Source organism: Vicugna pacos, chromosome 12 (genome assembly GCF_048564905.1).
Source record: "Vicugna pacos chromosome 12, VicPac4, whole genome shotgun sequence".
Taxonomy (NCBI): Eukaryota; Metazoa; Chordata; class Mammalia; order Artiodactyla; family Camelidae; genus Vicugna; species Vicugna pacos.
The window spans coordinates 6,709,821-6,729,388 of NC_132998.1; the positions used below are offsets into that span (position 1 = coordinate 6,709,821).

At 31.9% G+C, this 19,568-nt stretch overlaps 2 protein-coding genes across 3 annotated transcripts in view; one reads left to right on the forward strand and one right to left on the reverse strand.

Moving 5' to 3' along the window:
- LOC140685360 (olfactory receptor 10C1-like) overlaps positions 1–19,568 on the reverse strand; it is a 333,851-nt gene that overhangs the window by 279,061 nt on the left and 35,222 nt on the right. The gene's annotated exons all lie outside the window — the stretch shown is intronic.
- Positions 11,987–12,919, forward strand: LOC140700401 (olfactory receptor 6C2-like). The gene has a single exon (XM_072973898.1). The coding sequence runs from the start codon at positions 11,987–11,989 to the stop codon at positions 12,917–12,919; it is 933 nt and encodes a 310-aa protein (XP_072829999.1).

Below are 19,568 nucleotides of genomic sequence, written 5' to 3' on the forward strand. Positions count from 1 at the left end.
AATATTTTTGCAACAAAGAACATTGTTCTGCAAACAGTGTGCCCGCAGAGGGAGATGTGTGAGTTGAGAATAGAAGAATGGAGAGAAGGTAACCAGGCAGCAGCTACATTTCATTCCCATAACTTCATGTGCTCTCTTGCAGTTGTCCCTTTGTGGTCTTTAAGTACAATCTCTCAGGAATCAACCTAGTTCCATCTCTTTAACTTGGTATTATGAACATTAGGTGTGGAACAGTGAAACCTGAGCACAAAGTAGGGGCTGATTCCTGCCTTCACCTCAGTAGGAAAAAATAAAAGAATCAAGTGAAACTATTTATAAGACCTCCAAGAAATGCCTTTCCATTAAGCAACGTAGAAAAAAAAAAAATGACCGCCCTTGAGATATTGATTGCAGATTGGAAATATTTGAGTAGCTTCAAGGATAAGTGATTTAGGTCCAATTAGGAACCAAATAGTAACAAGAACATGGAATTACAAATCCTGTATTATGGTTTTTAATATCTCAATGAGGTGTGTTGAGAAGATATAAGTGACATCAAAAAACAAAAACTCTGAATAGCAAATTAGACAGAAAAAAAGCCAGTTATAACTTTGGTCATCAGTAGAAGCTTTCAGCAAAAAAAGATTGCATAGTAAAATTCCAGAAGGATTAGCAATAACTCCTTCACCAAAGCAAAAGTAACTACATCAGTAGTTCCCATGTTAAAAGATATGGGACACCTCTGCTAAAGACGTTTTAAAAGGGAATGCCAATTATAGAGAATGAGAAAGCTAAAAGAGTGTTTGAAGTTAGTAAGTTATATATAAGATTTATATGTTTCTTAGAGTAAAAATTTTGAGTATTTGATAATAAGTCTGGAATTCCACAAGTGCATGATATAATCTGAACAAATCATAGTCCCTAAATCTCAACAAAATCATTTCTTTCTGCTGAATGTGAAGATAGTATAAGCAGAGTATGTTCCTAGGGGTATATAAGACAGGCACTTTTCCTAGACAGAGGTGGTTCAAATGATTTCACAAAGGAAGTGACCTTTACTTGAATGAAATACGTATCAGTATTATCTGTTGGAGACAGTAGTTGAAGGGAGTCTAACCAGACATAACTCTGCACTGAGATGTACCAATAAATCATTTTAGTTTATGGCAGGTAAATGCTCTCCGTAGTGGACTTGATTACAAAAGTTGTTTCATGTGTAATTTTTATATAAAATATTACAATTAGCAACATAATAGTACTCTACTGTTAGGGATCATATGTTCGTATAAGGTTTTCTATATATCATTGTTGAATGTCACAGTTTTGACTCTTAAATGAATTGTCTGAAATTTGATTAATCAAACTCATCCTTGAAACTGGTTATACACATTTCAAAAAAAGATTTCTCTAAGTGTAAATTGAGTACAAAGCAGCAGTGGTATATTCATAAGATAAGGTAGAGAATGAAACACAAACAACTGAAGAAGTTTCCAGCCAAGAATCGATGTAAGGCAAATAACATAATAGTCAAGACTTATTTAGTCAGCTCTTTTTTTTAGGAAATACAAAAGAATGCTGTGGAATAGGCTGTGAAAATTTGATGTGAAACTAGTGGTAATGGTTTTTATTTTTTTACTTCAACTTGAGAGTATTAAAGAATTATTGGAATAAAAAGGGTATCAGACTACCAGTGAAATCACCCACATCAATGGTCTCTTCTGCTTGTATGGTTAAAATTGAATTAAGCACGTGTATTCACAACGGAAAATCAACTGAAAATAGGATTTGAGAAAGTGGGAAAAGCTATAAAATGAGGTCTCTGGAACAGTAAAAACAATTTTGAGAAAACATTCCTTCAACCAGCCATGGAATACACATCAGTTAGAGCTGAGGATAGCCATGTGTTCATGATTCATTGCTGAGTCCAAGATGAAAATCTATGAGAACTGCATTAGGTAGCAATTTTGCTAGTATCCATTGATAACATGATCTTTGGTACAACTTTTTTCAATGTTAATCTCAACTTTATAAATAGATTAACCTGAAGTCAGGAACCCATAATGAGAAACCTTATAAGACTAATGACATTCATCTTGCTGGGATTGACCGATGACCCACAACTTCAAGTTCTGGTATTTATCTTTCTGCTTGTCACCTACAGGTTTAGCATAACTGGCAATCTGACAATCATCTCCCTCACCTTTGTGACTTCTCAACTAAAATCTGCCGTGTACTTTTTCCTCCAAAATTTCTCTTAGAGATTTCATTCACTACAGTCTGTATTCCCAGATTCCTTTATAGCATGTCCACTGGAGACAAGAACATTACTTACAATGCTTATGCTAGTCAACTATTTTTTGTCATCCTCTTGGGGGCAACAGAATTTTTTCTTCTGACCATGACGTCCTACAATCGCTATGTGGCCATCTGCAAACCGTTGCATTGTATGACCATAATGAGCAGCAAAGCATATTGAAGTCATTGATGATAAAAAAAAAATACAATAACAACTTTTGTTCTGCTGGGACTAACAGATGACCCTGAGCTGCAAGTTCTGACTTTTATCTATTTCTCACCTACATGCTGAGTGTATCGCACACACTTTTCCAGCTTCCCACCTTTGTCCTTTTTCTCTTTTTTCACAAAATATTTTCTTATTAGAGATTTCATTCACATCAGCTTATATTCCCAAATATTTGCATAACATAAAAAAATGATAATATCATCAGATATAGTAGCTTGTTTCATCCAAGCATTTTTTACTGACCTCTTGGCAGTAACAGAAGTTTTTCTCTTGGTCATCATGTCCTATGACCACTATGTGTCCATCTGCAATCCCCTGCATTATGTGACCATCACAACCAGTAGAGTTTGCCAAAGTTTTGTTTTTTGCTCTTGGTTGGCTGGACTGTTGGTCATAACCTCCCCCACTTAGTCTGGGGCTAAATTTGAAAATCTGTGACTCAAATGTTATTGATCACTTTCTCTGTGATGCTTTCCCCCTCCCTCAAACATCATGTTCAGACACATGGTTCATGGAACAAACTGTAATCTGTGCTTTGCAGACCCTCATTTTACTCTTATGTATGTAATTCTATCCTATGCTTAAATCATCAAGACAATTTTAAGGATTTCCATGTGCCCAGCAAAGGAAAAAGGCCTTTTCTATCTGTTCTTCCTACATGATTGTGGTTTCCATCACCAATGGCGTACATGTTCATACATATAAATCCTACAGCCAACGAAGAAGTGACTATTAATAAAGTGGTTTAATTACTCATTCCTTAAATTTTAACTATGTTAAATCCATTTGTTTATACACCGAGAAATAAGCAAGTGAAGAAAGTCATCAATGACTCAATCAAAAGCACTGCATCATTCTTAAGGAAGTAAAATAAAATAGCAGTCAGTAAATGAAGTTAAAAGGTGAATGGCTACTAACCTTTCTATTGAAGCTTATAATTGTCTTTAATAATCTGTATTTCAGTTGTTACATTTTTCTGTTCCTCTTTAGATTTACTTTATACTGCACCTTAATCAACTCAATTATTTCCTTTGGTTTTTACTCAAATTCTTAAAAGAGACCTGTCTCAGTAAAGAAAATGAAAGAATATTTGCTATAATTTATTTATAGATAAATATAACCCCATATAATTAAATTTCACAGTTTAATAAAAACCATTCTTTAGTCATCCATAAAACTGGTAGCATGCTATTGCTGATTACTGTACACAAATTTGAAAAATTTTTACAAAAATTCAAGTAAGAATTGAAATTGTATAATAAAATACTAAATAGGATGATGAGGGCATGGTGTAATAATACAAGGAGCAAATGAGAAAGACAATAATAACATTTCTAATACTCTAGGAAAATACATTAAAAACAAACAAAATAAAAACCATTCTAGGTAAAATCTCACAAGTACTCTTGAATATAGCTAAGAGAGAAGGTTAAAATATGGACAATCACAAGGTATCAGAGATACAGAACAATTAGAAATGAAGAAAAATAAATCTACTTATAACCCTTGGATTTCCAGGAAAGCACTAAATGAAGAATGGAGAGGGGCAATTTCTTAAATTATGAGTTAGAGGGTTGGGTTTAAAAGCCCATATGGAGATGAGAGATGAAGTGTCAGGGTCCAAGTGGTGAAAGAATATGCAACTGACATAATAGTATAAAATCAAGACTTTCAAAATGTGATTTAAGAGGAAAAAATGGCCACTCTTATAAAAGGATGACAATTTTCTCTGAGAAATTTTTCTCTCTTCTTGACTTAATGAGCTACAAATGAGGACATGGGGATCATTAATATGTTCCTCTTTCTATCCAAGAAAGAGATTTCACAGCCCAAATTCTGTCATTTATTAACACTAGGCATAAAGAATTATATAGTGAATCCAAATTAAGTCTTTGAAAGCTTACAAATCCATCTGCAATGAGATAAGAGACACTTCATAGCAATTCACCTAAGCATAAAAAAGCCATACTCAGAAGAAATCAAAGAATTTTTTATCCCTACATATATTCATTATTTTTAAAAAATAAACTGAGCAAAAAGTAAAGCAACTCCTGCACACTATAAAATTTTGTAAACCATAAAAGTAATCCAAAGTATGTACAACACTAATTTAGATAGAAAATGAATAAAATTTAAATGATAAATAAATCTAAAAGTTGATTCTTTTAAATTTCATGAAAACTGATAAATTGCTCAGAAAAATGAATGAGTATGAAACAAAGAAATCAAAATGTGTAAGGTTATCAATCTTAAAGAAAATATAAATACTAAAGCAGTATGAATTAGAATAACTTTATGGATGAACTATAGCAATTCCACAACAACAAAATATATATGAAGACCCAGAGTTAATGAACAAAGATTTAGCAAAACAGAATTTCAAAAATTAATTCAAGGTGTAGAAAATGTATATACCGATCTCCATAAAATATTAAGGAAGGCAAATAAAAACAATTTTTGATGAAATAAAAGGACCAGACTACTTTAAAACTAGCCATGATAAAACACTAGAAAATCTCATTATGATTTCAACCATATAAACAATAAAAAAAACCTCCCTATGGAATTTTATGAAAAATCTTAATATTTGAAAAAAATCTAATGAAGATATTATAAGATACATGTTTAAACAAATTCACTGCTGAATGCAGGTAGACTATTTCAAATAGAATCAAAAAACAGTCAAATATTATACTATGAACAAGACTAATCTAAACAAGAGTGGAGATAGATGATAGATAAATAGATGATAGACAGTGATATAGAATAATCTATACAGATATAGAAACATATATGTACACATATACATATATATGAAAAATATAGTAGTTTTGTTATAACAACAAAATAAAGAAGGAAGTTTATACATGGATTTTGATTAATTGATTAAATATGATCACTGGAAGAAAAAAATCAAAAATCTCCCCAAATAAATTTAAAGTAAAATAAGAATACGATGAACTACTAAAATAAGATTAAAATTTCTAAAGAAATAAAATTTACATAATTTTATAGTGTCTTATATTCATCTTAATTAAAATCAAGAAACAAATGAGGGAAAAAAGACAAATGAGGATATTCACTTTTATCACTGATATTCAACATTTCATTGCCATCTTGAAAATGCCATAACATAAATAATAAAATAGTTGGGATAATTATCAGAATGAGCTATGAAACTAGTGTAGGTAGAAATTATGAAAGCCATTTTTTTTTAGTTTTTACATCTTTGAAGGGTAGTAGTGCTTTCTTAATATTATGCATATTTTAATCACTAACATTTCTCATAAAAATACATAAAATAAAAGCCCATGAAATAATGACATGCACTTAGAGTCAATGAAATATATTTACTTCTTGATAACATTATTATGTACCTGGAAAACAATAAAATCTAACAGGAAACTAACAGACTTAACAAGAACATTTAGTAACTTGGATAAAGAAAGAATATATTCAAATGAGTCAACTGACGATATTTATAGTAACAATAAGCCCCTGCAAATCAAAACAATCATTATTACTGCCAAGGAATAGATCCTATTATGGGTTCAATGCATTACATCATAAAAATATCAATTTGCCCAATATTAATATATAAATTTAACAGAATTCCAATTAGAATCAGCTTATTGCGTAAGTTATCACCAAATTAGGATGGAAGAATTAAATCTCGTGAATGTAAAACACACAAGTGAAAAATAAAAATTAGCAAATAGAAACTTACTTTATATAATATCAAAACATATTATAGATCAATGAAATGAAATTAATATGGTATTGGCATAAGAAAAAATAAAATGTTCAGTAGAACATTTGAGATCATGAAATTATAGACTAACAGCTTTTAATTTTATATAAAGGTTTATTTTGCTTGTTATATAAAAGTGGGATACTTTTAATTCATTAGGAAAATCATGGTTTAATTAATAATTACTTCGGTCACAAAAAACAATACTGAATCAAAATGTTTTATCTTCATCCACACAGCAAATAGATTACACTCTAAATGGTTTAAAATTTTAAGTATAAAAATAAAACAGTAAAAACTTATTAGAAAATATATGAAGCAATAGTAATATACAGGAGTAAGAAATCTTCTTACTTAAGAATTTAAAGGTAGACAGTAACAAAATAAAGGGCACCTATTTGATTATTTATGTACTTACCATTTTGTCTAGCAAAAGATAATACTGAAAAATTCGTAAGTCAAATAATAATGTTGAAAGTAAATGTATAAATAACACTGACAAACAAGATGATTTCTCAAGAATACAAAGAGCTCTATAAGTGAACAATAAAAGTTAAAAAAATCTAAGTAAAAATTAGCAAAAAACAGAAATAAGCAATTTAGAGAATATTAAATCCCATTTCATAAAGAAGTTATGATTGTCAACTGCTTTTATGAGTCTAATGTCAAAAACTTCATACTGAGGTAGAAATTTATACGAATCAAACTGCCAGTTTTAAAACACACTTTGATCTGTTGGTGAAAGGGGATATAAGCAAAAGGCTACTTTCCTATAGTGCATGTGGAAATTTAAATTACTAAAGATTTCAGACAAACAATCAGAAAATTTCCAGTTTGAAAGTATACTCTGACATGGCAACTCAATCCTGCAACTCTATCTCATTGAAATTAAAGCACCACTCTGAAAGGGTATACAGTATTAAAATCATAGTATGGAGAAAAAAAAAGAGTATAGAATGCAGCATTTCTGGTAACAAAAAAATAAAACTCAAAGAAAAAAAATTAATGGAATGCCATGCATATATTAAACCTAAACATATTAGAGTTACATCTGGAGTATATTAGAGTTTGATCTGGGACTACTTCTGTGAATATTTTTCTTGAAAAGAGGGAAAAGGTGGAAAAGTACATTTAATATAATCAAGTTTTCATAATGGAAATCTTGGCGAAAACCTTTCAACATGTGTATATATTATATGTGCACATATATGTATGCTGATAGATATATGTGTATAAAATACATGTATATGTAAACAAATGTTTTAATTAATCTTTACATATTTATTCATATCAAGTATTTTAGCATTAATAAAATTAATGATGTTTCCCAGGGAAACTAAACTAAAAAAATGCTAAAAAACTAAATAAATAAAGCAAACCAAAATATACCTTCCTGGAGAAACAGTTATTGGAAGGGTTGGAACAGGGAAAGCAAGAGAGGAGCCTAGAAGGCCTTATTGTACTAGAGTACAGCGTCAGCAGGACCAGGTTCCTTACGGCCTGCACATTCCAAAGGAAGATCTCTGTTAAGACTGGCCCTTGATTACCTACTGGGAGATAACCTCTGAGCCCTTAGAACACTCTGCCTGATCAGAGTGGTTTTTCATCCCCTGAGGCTCTGGCCATCCTGTATCAGTTTGGCCTCTGGGGCACTGGAGACTGTACAGCCATGGTCAGTCCTGGGGGCCCTGCAGACCTGTGTGACTGACCACCAGTAAAACTCCTGAGCCCAAAGGCTCAGGTGAGCTTACCTAGCCAGCTGGACTTTGCACATGTGGTCACACATTGTTCCTGGAGAATTAAGTTCTTCCCTATGTGATTTCACTGTGAGGGGACTCCTGAAAGCTTGTGCTTGATTTTTCCTGGATCTTGTCCATTGGATGGTGGTCTCCATTTTCTAGCTTGTTGTCAGGCAGTGGCTACTCTCCACTCCTGGAGGTGGAGTGTCTCATGACCTCCTCCGACATCAAAGCCAGAAATAGACAGTCTTCTTCATTACAAATCTCTAAATGTTTCAAATCTCTTGCACCAGTAGATGCTTCCATCCTTTTTAAGAGTTCATTTGATTAAGTAAGGCCCACCAAGGATAATTTCCTTAAGTCAACTATTTTGACCCTTACTACGTATGCAAAATCCCTGTACAATAGCACTTGTAATCTTTGTGACTGAAGCAATAGAAAGTGTGTGTACATCACATTCTGGGAGTTTGATTATTTCCAAATTAATGTATAGATTCAAATCAGTCTTAATCAAAATCCAAGCAAAATTTTTTGGTAAAAATATTGTCCAATTGAGTATAAAATTATTATGGAAATTCAAAAGGCCAAGAATAACCAATTCAACCATTGAAAAAGAACAAAGTTATACTGCCTACCTTATTCAAACATATATAATGCTAAGTAATCAAGACATCATGATATTGATGTAAAGATACAGAAAAGGGTCAGTGGAAAAGAACTAAGACTCTAGAAGGAATCTTACATTTATGGTCAATTGATTTGTGAAAGAAATGCAAAAAATTTAATAGAGAAACAGTCTTTTCAACAAATGACACTGGAATAATGGGATAGTCATATCTCCAATGAACTTTGATATCTGTATCTTATACTATTTACAAATAAATTTACAAAAACTAACTCAAAATGAATTACAGATCTTTACATAAACCAAACTGTAATACTTCTAGGAGAAACATATGAAGAAAATTATTGTTCAATTAGGCAAAAACTTTTAGATAAAACAGTAAATACTTGATGCATTTTCTTAAATGATGAAATGCCATTCACAAAAACTAAAAATTCCTCTTCTTAAAAAGACACTATTAAGAATATGACTAGCCATAAAAAGGGAGAAAATAATTTTGAATCACATATATGACAAAGGTCGTGTACCCAGACTATATAAAGAATTGTCAAAACTCAGTAACAAAACATACAACACAATTTAATAAAAGACAAATAATTTAAGATACACAGATAGCAACTAAACACACAAATGATTTTCCACATACTTAGCTTTAGATATATGAAAATTAAAATCATAAAAGGATAACACTACATACTTACTAGCCAACATTATTAAGAGCGAATAATTGGAAATTATATAATATGATAAATTAAGGTATGTTTCAATATAGAAAAGTGCATCTTTTTATTGTCATGAAATATACATAACAAAATTTACCATTTTGATCATTTTTAACTGTAAAATTCAATGGAATTAATACACTCATTGTGTTGTACAAATATAAAAGCATGTTTTGTATCCAATTAACAGATGTGGCTGTAAATTTTCATGTACTCATGAAAAACACCTATAGTCCACATATTTACAGAAAGGAATACCTGGAAAGATAAGGTCTGTAATGTAAGCAGTAACCTTGTATAATTTTATAAACTATTACACTTTCTTATCTGATTGAAATTGTCCAATAATAATAAAACATTCGCACAATAAAGGATTTTATTCAAATATTAAAGAATTACAATATTCAAAAAGTCTTACCACATGTGAAAGGACTTTTTTTAATGAGCTGTGTAATTGAAATGATACAATTGCCCTCCTGACCTGTGTCAAATGCTGCTGTAACATTCTCCTGTCTCTAAGGACACAGTCCCTACTTAAGACTGAGTTACTTGTGTTTTTGCCAAACTTCGTTACTCAGAAAATTAAGTAATGGTTCTTGATTGCAGGTCAGTAAGGACCATTTGTTTATTTCATTTAGTGGCATTTTTGCCAAATTAAAGAGAAAAGTCACATTGCATACTGGAAAAGTATGTCTCTCTGTCCTGATGATTTAAAATGCATCTCCTCCACCCAGTGGGGAGACTTACTCAGCTCTTATTATAATTTATTTTTGTTTTAATTAGTGATGGAGATAACAAGAAAATATTTGGACATTTATAATAGCACTAAGCCCAGCATATGCAAGTCTTCCCAATTTGTTGGAGATGGTGAACAAAGGGAGACTGATGTGTTCCCAGACATGCCCATGAATCGGAAGATACAAATATCTTTATTAAAACATGGCTTTTAACTTTGTAGTCTTAAATTTGCTGTGTTTAAACAACCATCAGAAGCTCTGATTTACTAACAGAAGAGTAAGTATGGTAAAGTTTGTCTCTTTGATTGTAATTCCCTTTGTAGGATCCAGGTTATATTTTTCCCTGGAAACAAAAATGAATTTTGGTAATAATTTATGTTTTTAATGTATATATAAGATATATTTTTCAGACGTCAAATTTTGGAATGAATTTCCCTTATGTAGATAAATGTCACTGCCTGGGAGATTTCTATCCTTAAGATATATTTTAAAAATCTGTATCTAACTAAATATAAGAAATACTTAGGGTAATTTTGAACAGATATTTAACCCAAAATAAAATGAGGGTCTTCCTGTATATAGAAGTATACAAGCATGTCCCTTCATTCCTCTTCCCATCCTCCCTACAAATAACACTGTGACTGGAATGACACATCTCTTTACAGATCCCTGTGTTCACATTCAGCACTCTTTGAAAGATAGAATACTCAGAAAACAGATACTTATACTTTATTATCAATCTGTTTACTGATTTCTATTATAAAGTAAGTTGTAATGTCTTATAGAAAAAGAGATATATTTCAAGAATTGAAAAATGGTCAAAGTTTGAAGAGCAGAGTAAATTTCACAAGGATGCACATATCATCTGAGAGATTAGAAGAAAAGATGAAAGGAAAGTAGGTAGACTGTAAATATATATATATATACATACTACATATGTATATATATATACACACGTGTATGTATATTCCTTCTACATCTCAATTTGATATAAATACTTGAATGGCAGACTAAATTTACTAAGAGAATTTTAACTTTTGAGTAGCCATAATCCTCAGTTAGAGATTTTTCTCTATATTGGAAACACTGGAGCTGGGTACATAGTCACAACCAAGACTGCCCAACCTGAGGAAGAAGAGATTGCAATAAGTTAAACAATTAAGTAAATATACTCAAAACAAATGAACCAGGTACACAAGGGGAAAATCTTTTTTATTGATTGATGTCAGAAAACTCCAAGACATGAAACACTAATTGTACATTAGAAATATCTGAGTCCCCACTAGTGTAGCATCAATGAAGAGAATTCATTGACTGGAAGGTGCAGAAGGGAAGAGAGGGCAGTCATCATATGTGTCAGCAGGAAACATACACATACTCAGTAAATACAATGCAGAAACAGACACATGGACTATGTGGCAGGGGTTGGTGGGTAAGTAGCAGGCCTTAGGTTGTTTCTAAGAATTAAGCAAGCTTAACCTAAAAACGAGCAAACCATCAAACAAAATTTTCTTTTGGAACAAAGATCTCAAGTTTTGCTCTAGAGTCTACACAGTGAACACAAGTCATATAAGCACTGCCTTAAGAAAGACTCAAAGTGTCAAGAAAAGATATGAAATCAAGGGTGCAATTTTCTGAATTCATTTCTGAATAGGGAAAAAATCTTGAGAAGCAAAAGACGTTCTAGCTACCCATTTAATCACACCTCTTCAGCATCTACTTAGTCATCACAATGGAAAATCCTACACCCATAAGAGACATAAAATGGGGATATATATACTTATTTATATACAATATTGTAGATAATGAAATATAAAAGTTTAAATACATTAAATTAAAATAGTCTACAATCTATAAGCAAATTTCTCTGAATATCACACACAGATTGGAGACAAGTCAGAAGTCAGTGATGAGAAACGGTACAGTAACAACATTCATTCTGCTGGGACTCACAGATGATCCTGAGCTACAGGTCCTAATTTTTATCTTTCTGTCTATCAACTACACACTGAGTGTGACTGGAAACCTGACCATAATCACACTCACATTTGTGGATTCCCATCTTAAAACACCCATGTACTTTTTCTTAAAAAATTTCTCCTTCTTGGAGATCTCACTCACATCTTCTTGTATCCCCAGATACCTGTATAGCATAGCAACAGGTGACAGGGTCATTACCTATAATGCTTGTTTCATCCAAGTGTTTATCACCGACCTGTGTGGAGTAACAGAATTCTATCTGCTGGCCACCATGTCGTATGACCGTTACGTGGCCATCTGCAAACCTTTGCATTATATGACCATCATGAGCAGCCGAGTCTGCAGGATTCTCATCATCTCTTGCTGGATGGCTGGTCTCTGTATTTTAATCCCACCACTTATCCTGGGTTTAAATCTAAAATTCTGTGACTCTAATAGGATTGATCATTTTAGCTGTGATGCATTTCCCTTAGTGGAAATCTCATGCTCAGACACATGGTTGATGGAACACACCGTTATAATCTGTGCTGTGCTGACCCTGAATATGACTCTTACTTGTGTGGTTCTGTCATATGCTTGTATCATCAAGACAATTTTTAGGTTCCCTTCTGTTCAGCAAAGGAAAAAGGCTTTTTCCACCTGTTCTTCACACATGATTGTGGTTTCGCTTACCTATGGCACCTGCATTTTCATCTACGTGAATCCTACAGCAAAGGAAGAAGTGACCATTAAAAAAGTGGTTTCACTGCTCATGTTTTCTGTTGCACCTACATTGAACCCATTTATTTATACCTTGAGAAACAACCAAGTTAAGAAAGCCTGTAAGGACTTAATCAAAAGAATTGCCTTGCTCTCATCTTAATGAAATAACATAGTATTTTTAAAAGATTGTGTCAAAAACAAGAATAAATGGCCACAGAGATTTATTTTTGAAGCTTGTAATATTCTTTTTTAATAATACACATGTAAGTAACAGTAAATTTCTCAACATTTCTGTAACCAAGCTTCTATTGAGCCCTGCTCAAGCCATGTTTGTATCTCCATTATTTAAACCAATACCTGATAGTTTTGCTGTCAACTTCCTAAAAAATCATTATGAAAAGAAAATAACTTTATAAAATGACTTTAGTATACAATAAAAGTCACTACTCTGGATATAGGGGTAAATATTAGGTAAATTTTTATAGCTCTTCTCAAATATAGACAATAATTACATGAAGGCATGTAATAAGTTATTTTACATAAAATGTCTATAATGAATGAGTTAAAATAAATGTGAAAGAGAATAATACCACTTCCAATATTGAGAAGACAGAGAAAAAATATGTATTACTACAATGAACACACATAAATAGTGGATGAAATTTAAGAAATATTCTTTTGAATCTATAGCTGAAATCATTGCAAAGTGTTGAATAGAATGGATTATAAATAATGATTTAACTTAAAGTAGAGCAATAACCTATGAAAGGATATGGATATTCAAGAGAATATAGACAGGGTATGGGAATAAGTTTTACATAATGGATCACGGAGACTTAGGTGGTGAAGTCTCAGGATAAGTTTAGTGAGAGCACTTGGTGACACATTAGATGCACACTCAATGAAAGTCTGAATTGAGAAAGACCATGCTCATTTTCACAGAAAGTTTACATTTTTTCCTGAAAGGTATTGTCTGCTGCTTATAGAACTGACTCACGTGAGAAACATTCCCCAGTGTATTTGATACCTGTGCCAACATCTAACACAAATTAAGCTTTTAGAGTCCAAATTTGGTCATAATAATCTCAATTATTAGATACAACGAGTTGAAAAATCCACACAAATAAAATTCCTTAGAAATTACGGTACTTACACCAAATTAACTAATTGCTATCTGGAATGCAATGAAATGCAGACATGGCATCACAAATTACTCGGAACACTGAAAAAGCTGTATTCACTAGGAATTCTGTTATCGTAAATGTATTCATTACTTACAAAACTGTAAACTAGCCAAAAAGGGAGAAACTTATCCTAATAAATCTGAAAAATAAAAAATTTTAAAAAGTAAATGAAAAACATTACTTACTAATGGTAGAAAATGAAATCAGTTAAATAAGCTAACGAATTTAAAAGCCAGTTCTTTCAAAGGGCCAACAGCATAGATTAAACCCTCCCCAATGAATGTGATGAATACAAAACATAAATTTTCAATATTTTATTGGAAAACCTTGCATATGCAATAACGTAATTAAAAAATCAGGATAAATATGGGAAGGGATAAATAAAACTACTGAATTGAATTGATTTTAAAAGCATTCACATTTTGCTTTCTGAAATGGAGGTATGTCACACAATGGATGATATCTACTGTTGTTCATAGTTTAATTGGCAACCTTTTTTAAGTGATACGTTATATAATTGTATGTCTTACAATTTAGGATATCTTAAAATGGATGCAAGTAGACATATTTTTTTTACCCTGAGGATATTCTTCCATATCCAGAAAACTAAAGATATTGTAGTAGGAAAGTAGGGGAATTAATAAGGAATTTGTTGCTTTTGTGGAAAAAATTGACATTATTTAAAAATCAGTAGACTGTCATAGTAATAAGCAACAGAAAATCAATGAGCAAATATTATTTCAGTCATGATAGTCATAAAAATGTAATCACAAGAGAATAAATTTAACATAAAAGTACAGTATATATGTAAATAAAGTATAAAATCTCTTAAAGTAAAATATAATTAGAACAAAAGAGATGTTATCAATATACTTGGTTGCAAAATTTTAACATGAGCATGCATATGTGTATAACTAAATGTATTGTGGAAACACTTTTTATCAATTTATTTTTATGTAGTCACTAAGCAAGTAGAATATTAAAGGAAAACAAATTTTAATGCAGGCTGTCTAAAGCAGAAACAAAGTGGTGCAATCAGGAAGAAGAATGGGTAGAATGAGAAAAAAAATCAAAATAAAACATTGACCATACAGTCCTATGAAATGTGTAGGTCTGGTTATGCTATATTGGGGTGTAAAGAAAGAAACTTTTTTTCAAATACATTTCCATCTACAAAATGATACCTTATCAAATTTCTGTTACCAAGTGAAAGAAATTAAGTCACAGTTTATTTTACACTAATTCAGTAAAAATGAACAAAAAGCACAAAAAAGAAAAAACCCCTTGAACTGTAAAAGTTTCACATTATATAATGGAATATTGTTCAGCAATTAAAAATAGAAAATCATGCCACTTGCAACAACATGGCTGGAACTTAAGGGTATTATATTAAGTGAAATAAGTCAGACAGAGAAAGACAAATACTGCAAAATCTCATTTGTATGTGGAAACTAAAAAACAAACAAAAAAGACCAACCTCATAGAAAAAGACATCACATCTGTGGTTACCAGAAAGGAGAGGGTAGAGATGATGGGGGACAGGGGTGTGCATACATTGGAAGAAAGTAGTCAGAAGATACAAATATCAGTTATAAGATAAACAAGTACTGGGGATGTAATGTAGAACACTGTGGGAGCACAAACTTGGGTTAACAAACTTTGATACTGTAATAATTGCTCTACCAAGTCATATTCTCACCTTTATGTAAACACGTAAGAAATGTATAATCAAAACCAATGCTCTCTATATTTGTCTGTATACTGCTACTTCAAAGCAAAATGTCCAAAAGCACAAAAGACTAAACTCAATACCAGTCACCACCTTATCTGTGGAACTTAGCTCAGTTGCCTTGAAGCTGCTTTGCTAGCAGGAATCTGCTACAAACTGTCTCCTTGCCATAAAAACCAAAGACATGCTTTGCTTGCTTTGCTAAGCTCAAGGTCATAGGTTCAGGGCTGCTTACGCTTATGGAAAACCTTAACTCGTTCCTCGCACTAACCAGCAGGACATGCTTATCAGACATAGGTGGACAGTGTAGGCTGCTCTTGCTCACAGAAAACTGTGACTTAGCACTTAGCTGGAAACAGCTGGGCTGCTTCGCATGCTTAGATGATTTCTGATCATTGTATAGAGCCTCTGTGGTGGTCTGGGTTTTCATTATCAATTGTTCGGAACATTGTAACCTTGCTCATGATTGTATGAGGCTTAAGATAACCGTTTGTACTATCAATATTGTAACCTTCTCGCTAAATATAAAATAAGATTATAATTTTCTGCTTTTCCACTAACTGAAACTGCTGACCTGCATCCCTGCATGTATACCTTGCCCCTTACTCATTCCTTTGACGTATTTCACTTTGACTCTTTGACTATTCTCAATAAGTATAAGAGCTTTGGAGGAGTTCGGGGAGTTGGTCTCTGGCTCCTTCTCACTCTCTTGACCTGATAAAGTCTTGAGTAATTTCATTCTTCCGAGGTGGGACTTTTGCTGGGCAGAACCCACGATGAACAGAACCCACAGAACGTGATGATTAAAGGTAACACTGCTGTAAGGTGTATTTGGAAGTTGTTAAGAGAATAAATCCTAAGATTTCTCATCACAAGGGAAAAAAATTTTTGTATCTATATAAGATGGATGTTAACTAAACTTATTGTGGTAATAATTTCAAGATATATGTAAGTAAAGTCATTTTGCTGAACACTATAAACTTGACATACAGCACTGTATGTCAACGGAATCTCACAAAACTGGAAAAAAATATATAAAATTCCCATAACAAAAAGAAACTATAAGGAGAAGAGAATGCTAAACTCAAAACAAACAGTATGAAGAATATTAAAAAAAATTAGAGGGGAAATAAATAAAAAAGAAAATTGAAAAATATATGAAAAAATAACAAAATCAAAATTTAGTTATTTGAAAATATCAACAAAATCAGAAAATATTTAGTTTCATTGAACATGACAAAAAGACAAAGATTCAAGTGACTAAAATCAAGAAGAAAAAGAGGGACATTACTAACATCACAGTAATAAAAAGAACTAGAAGGAAATACTAAGAACAACCATAAACCTCTGAGGTTACCTAGAGAAGATGGACAAATTCCTAGAAAAATACAAGCCACCAAACTTGACTCAAGAAGAAACAGAAAATTTTAATATATTTATAGAAAGTAGAGATATTGAGTTAGTAATAAAAAAACTTCCCATAAAGTAAACCGAAGACCTAGATGTCTTCAACGGTGAATTTTATCAAATGTTTAAAGAATAAAACATCAGTCTTTCACAAACTCCTGGAGAAAATAGAAAACACTTCCCAATTTATTCTATGAAGCCATTATTACTATGATCCCAAAATACGACATACACATCACAATTGAAGAAACCTACAGACCTTATGAATACATATTCCTTGTGAATATAAACATCAACATCTTCTACAAAATACTTAAAAAACAAACCCAGCAACATTAAAAAAATATGATATATTGTATGCCTGCTTTCAACACTTCTACTCAACATTGTCCTGGAGGTTTTTACAAGGGCAATTAGAAGCAGAAAAAATAAATAAAAGAAAAAAAAAAGACAGAAAAGGAAGATAAACTCTTTCTATATGTAAGTGGCATGATCATGTATATAGCAAATCCACAAAATTCACAAAACTATTTGAAGTACTACGTTCAACATGTTTGGAGGGTACAAGATCAATAAAATTAATTAATTGCATTTCTATACACTAGTAATGCACAATTTGAAAATGAAATTAAGAAAATAATTCCATGTATATCGGCATTTAAAAGAATAAAACACTCAGGAATAAATTTAACAAAATAAATATAAGATTATAAAACCATTCTGAACCTATGTACAAAGCATTTTGAAAGCCTCAGAGTGGAAAGATATCTCATATTCATGGTCTGGATGACTTAATATAGTTAAGATGACAATACTACCCAAAGGAATCTACAGATTCATTGCAATCTCTATCAAAATTGTAGCTGCCACTTTGCAGTAAGTGGCATACTGACACTACAATTCATGTGGAAATAAAAGAGACCCCAAATAAGACAATCTTGGAAAATAAAAAAAACTGAAGGACTACCACTTCTTGACTTCAAAATCTTACTATAAAGCTACAGTAATCAAAACATCATCCTTATAAGGATAGATATTTTAGACCAATAGATTAGAATTGAGGATCCAGAAGTAAACCCTTACATTTACAGTCAACACATATCAACAAGAGTGCCAAGGTAATCCAATGAGGAAAGTACAGCTTTTCAATAAATGGTGCTGAGGCAACTCTATAACCATGTACAAAATTATGAAAATGGACACCTACATCACAACATATACAAAAGTTAACTCCAACTGGATCAAAGACTCAAATGTAAGTGCTAAAAATAAAAAACTCTTGGAAAAATACATTAAATCTTTGTCACTTTGGATTAAAACATAGTTTCTTACAAATGACACCATAATGACAAATAACAAAAAGAATGCATAAATTGGACTTCATCAAATTAAAGCTTTTGTGCTTTAAACAACACTATTAACAACTGAAAAGACAACCCATGGAATGGGAGAAATGTCTGAAAATCATATACCTGATAAGGGACTTCTATAGAGGATATACAAAGAACTCTAACACTCCATTACAAAAAGACACTCAATTTTAAAAGAGGCAAAGACTTTGAATATACATTTTATAAAGAAGATATAAAAATGGCCAAAATGCCCATAAAAAGGTACTCAACACCATTAATCACTGATGAAATACAAATTAAAACCACAATGAGATGCCACTTTGCACCCACTAGGATGGCTAAAACAAAAAAAGGCAGACAACACAAGTGTTGACAAAGATGTGAAGATATTGAAACAATGTTTCTTTGCTGAATATTCATACTACTGCAGCAACTTTGGAATACAACTTTGTAGTTCCTCAAAAATTAAACAAACAGTGGCCAAATGACCCAGCAATTCTACTCCTCAGTACATACCAAAGAGAACTGTAAATAAATGTACACACACAAATTTGAACCTGGATGCTAGTAGTAGCATTATTCACAATAGTATCCAAAAAGTGAAAATAACCCAAATGTCCATCAACAGATGAATGAATATACAAACTGTGATACATCAATACAATGGAAGAGTACTTGGCAAGAAAAAGAGAAATGAAGAAATAATATACGCTACTCCATGAATAAATCTTGAATACATGCTAAGCAAAAGAAGCCAGTCACAACAGACCACAAAACCTAATTTTCCATTGTATGAAAAGTCCAGAATTGACAGTTCCACAGAGACAGAATATAGATTATTGCTTGCTGCTAACTGGAAGTAGCGGGGCATGGAAGAGACTAACACTGGTTTTGTTTTGGGGGTGATAAAAATGTCCCAAAATTAGATAATGGTAATAGTTTCAAAATGCTATTAATATACTGAAATCCACCAAATTCTATAATTTTTAAAAGGGTAAATTTTATTATATTCACTCTTTTATTTTTAACACCTTTATTACAATATGATTCCTATACAGTAAACTACACATATTTCAGATGTACAATTTGATGAATTTTGGAATTCGCACCTCTTGGGGAGTGATGATGTTACCTTGA

Coding starts and splice junctions, on each gene's coding strand:
- LOC140700401 (XM_072973898.1), top strand. CDS start 11,987: ATGAGAAACGGTACAGTAACAACATTCATTCTGCTGGGACTCACAGAT.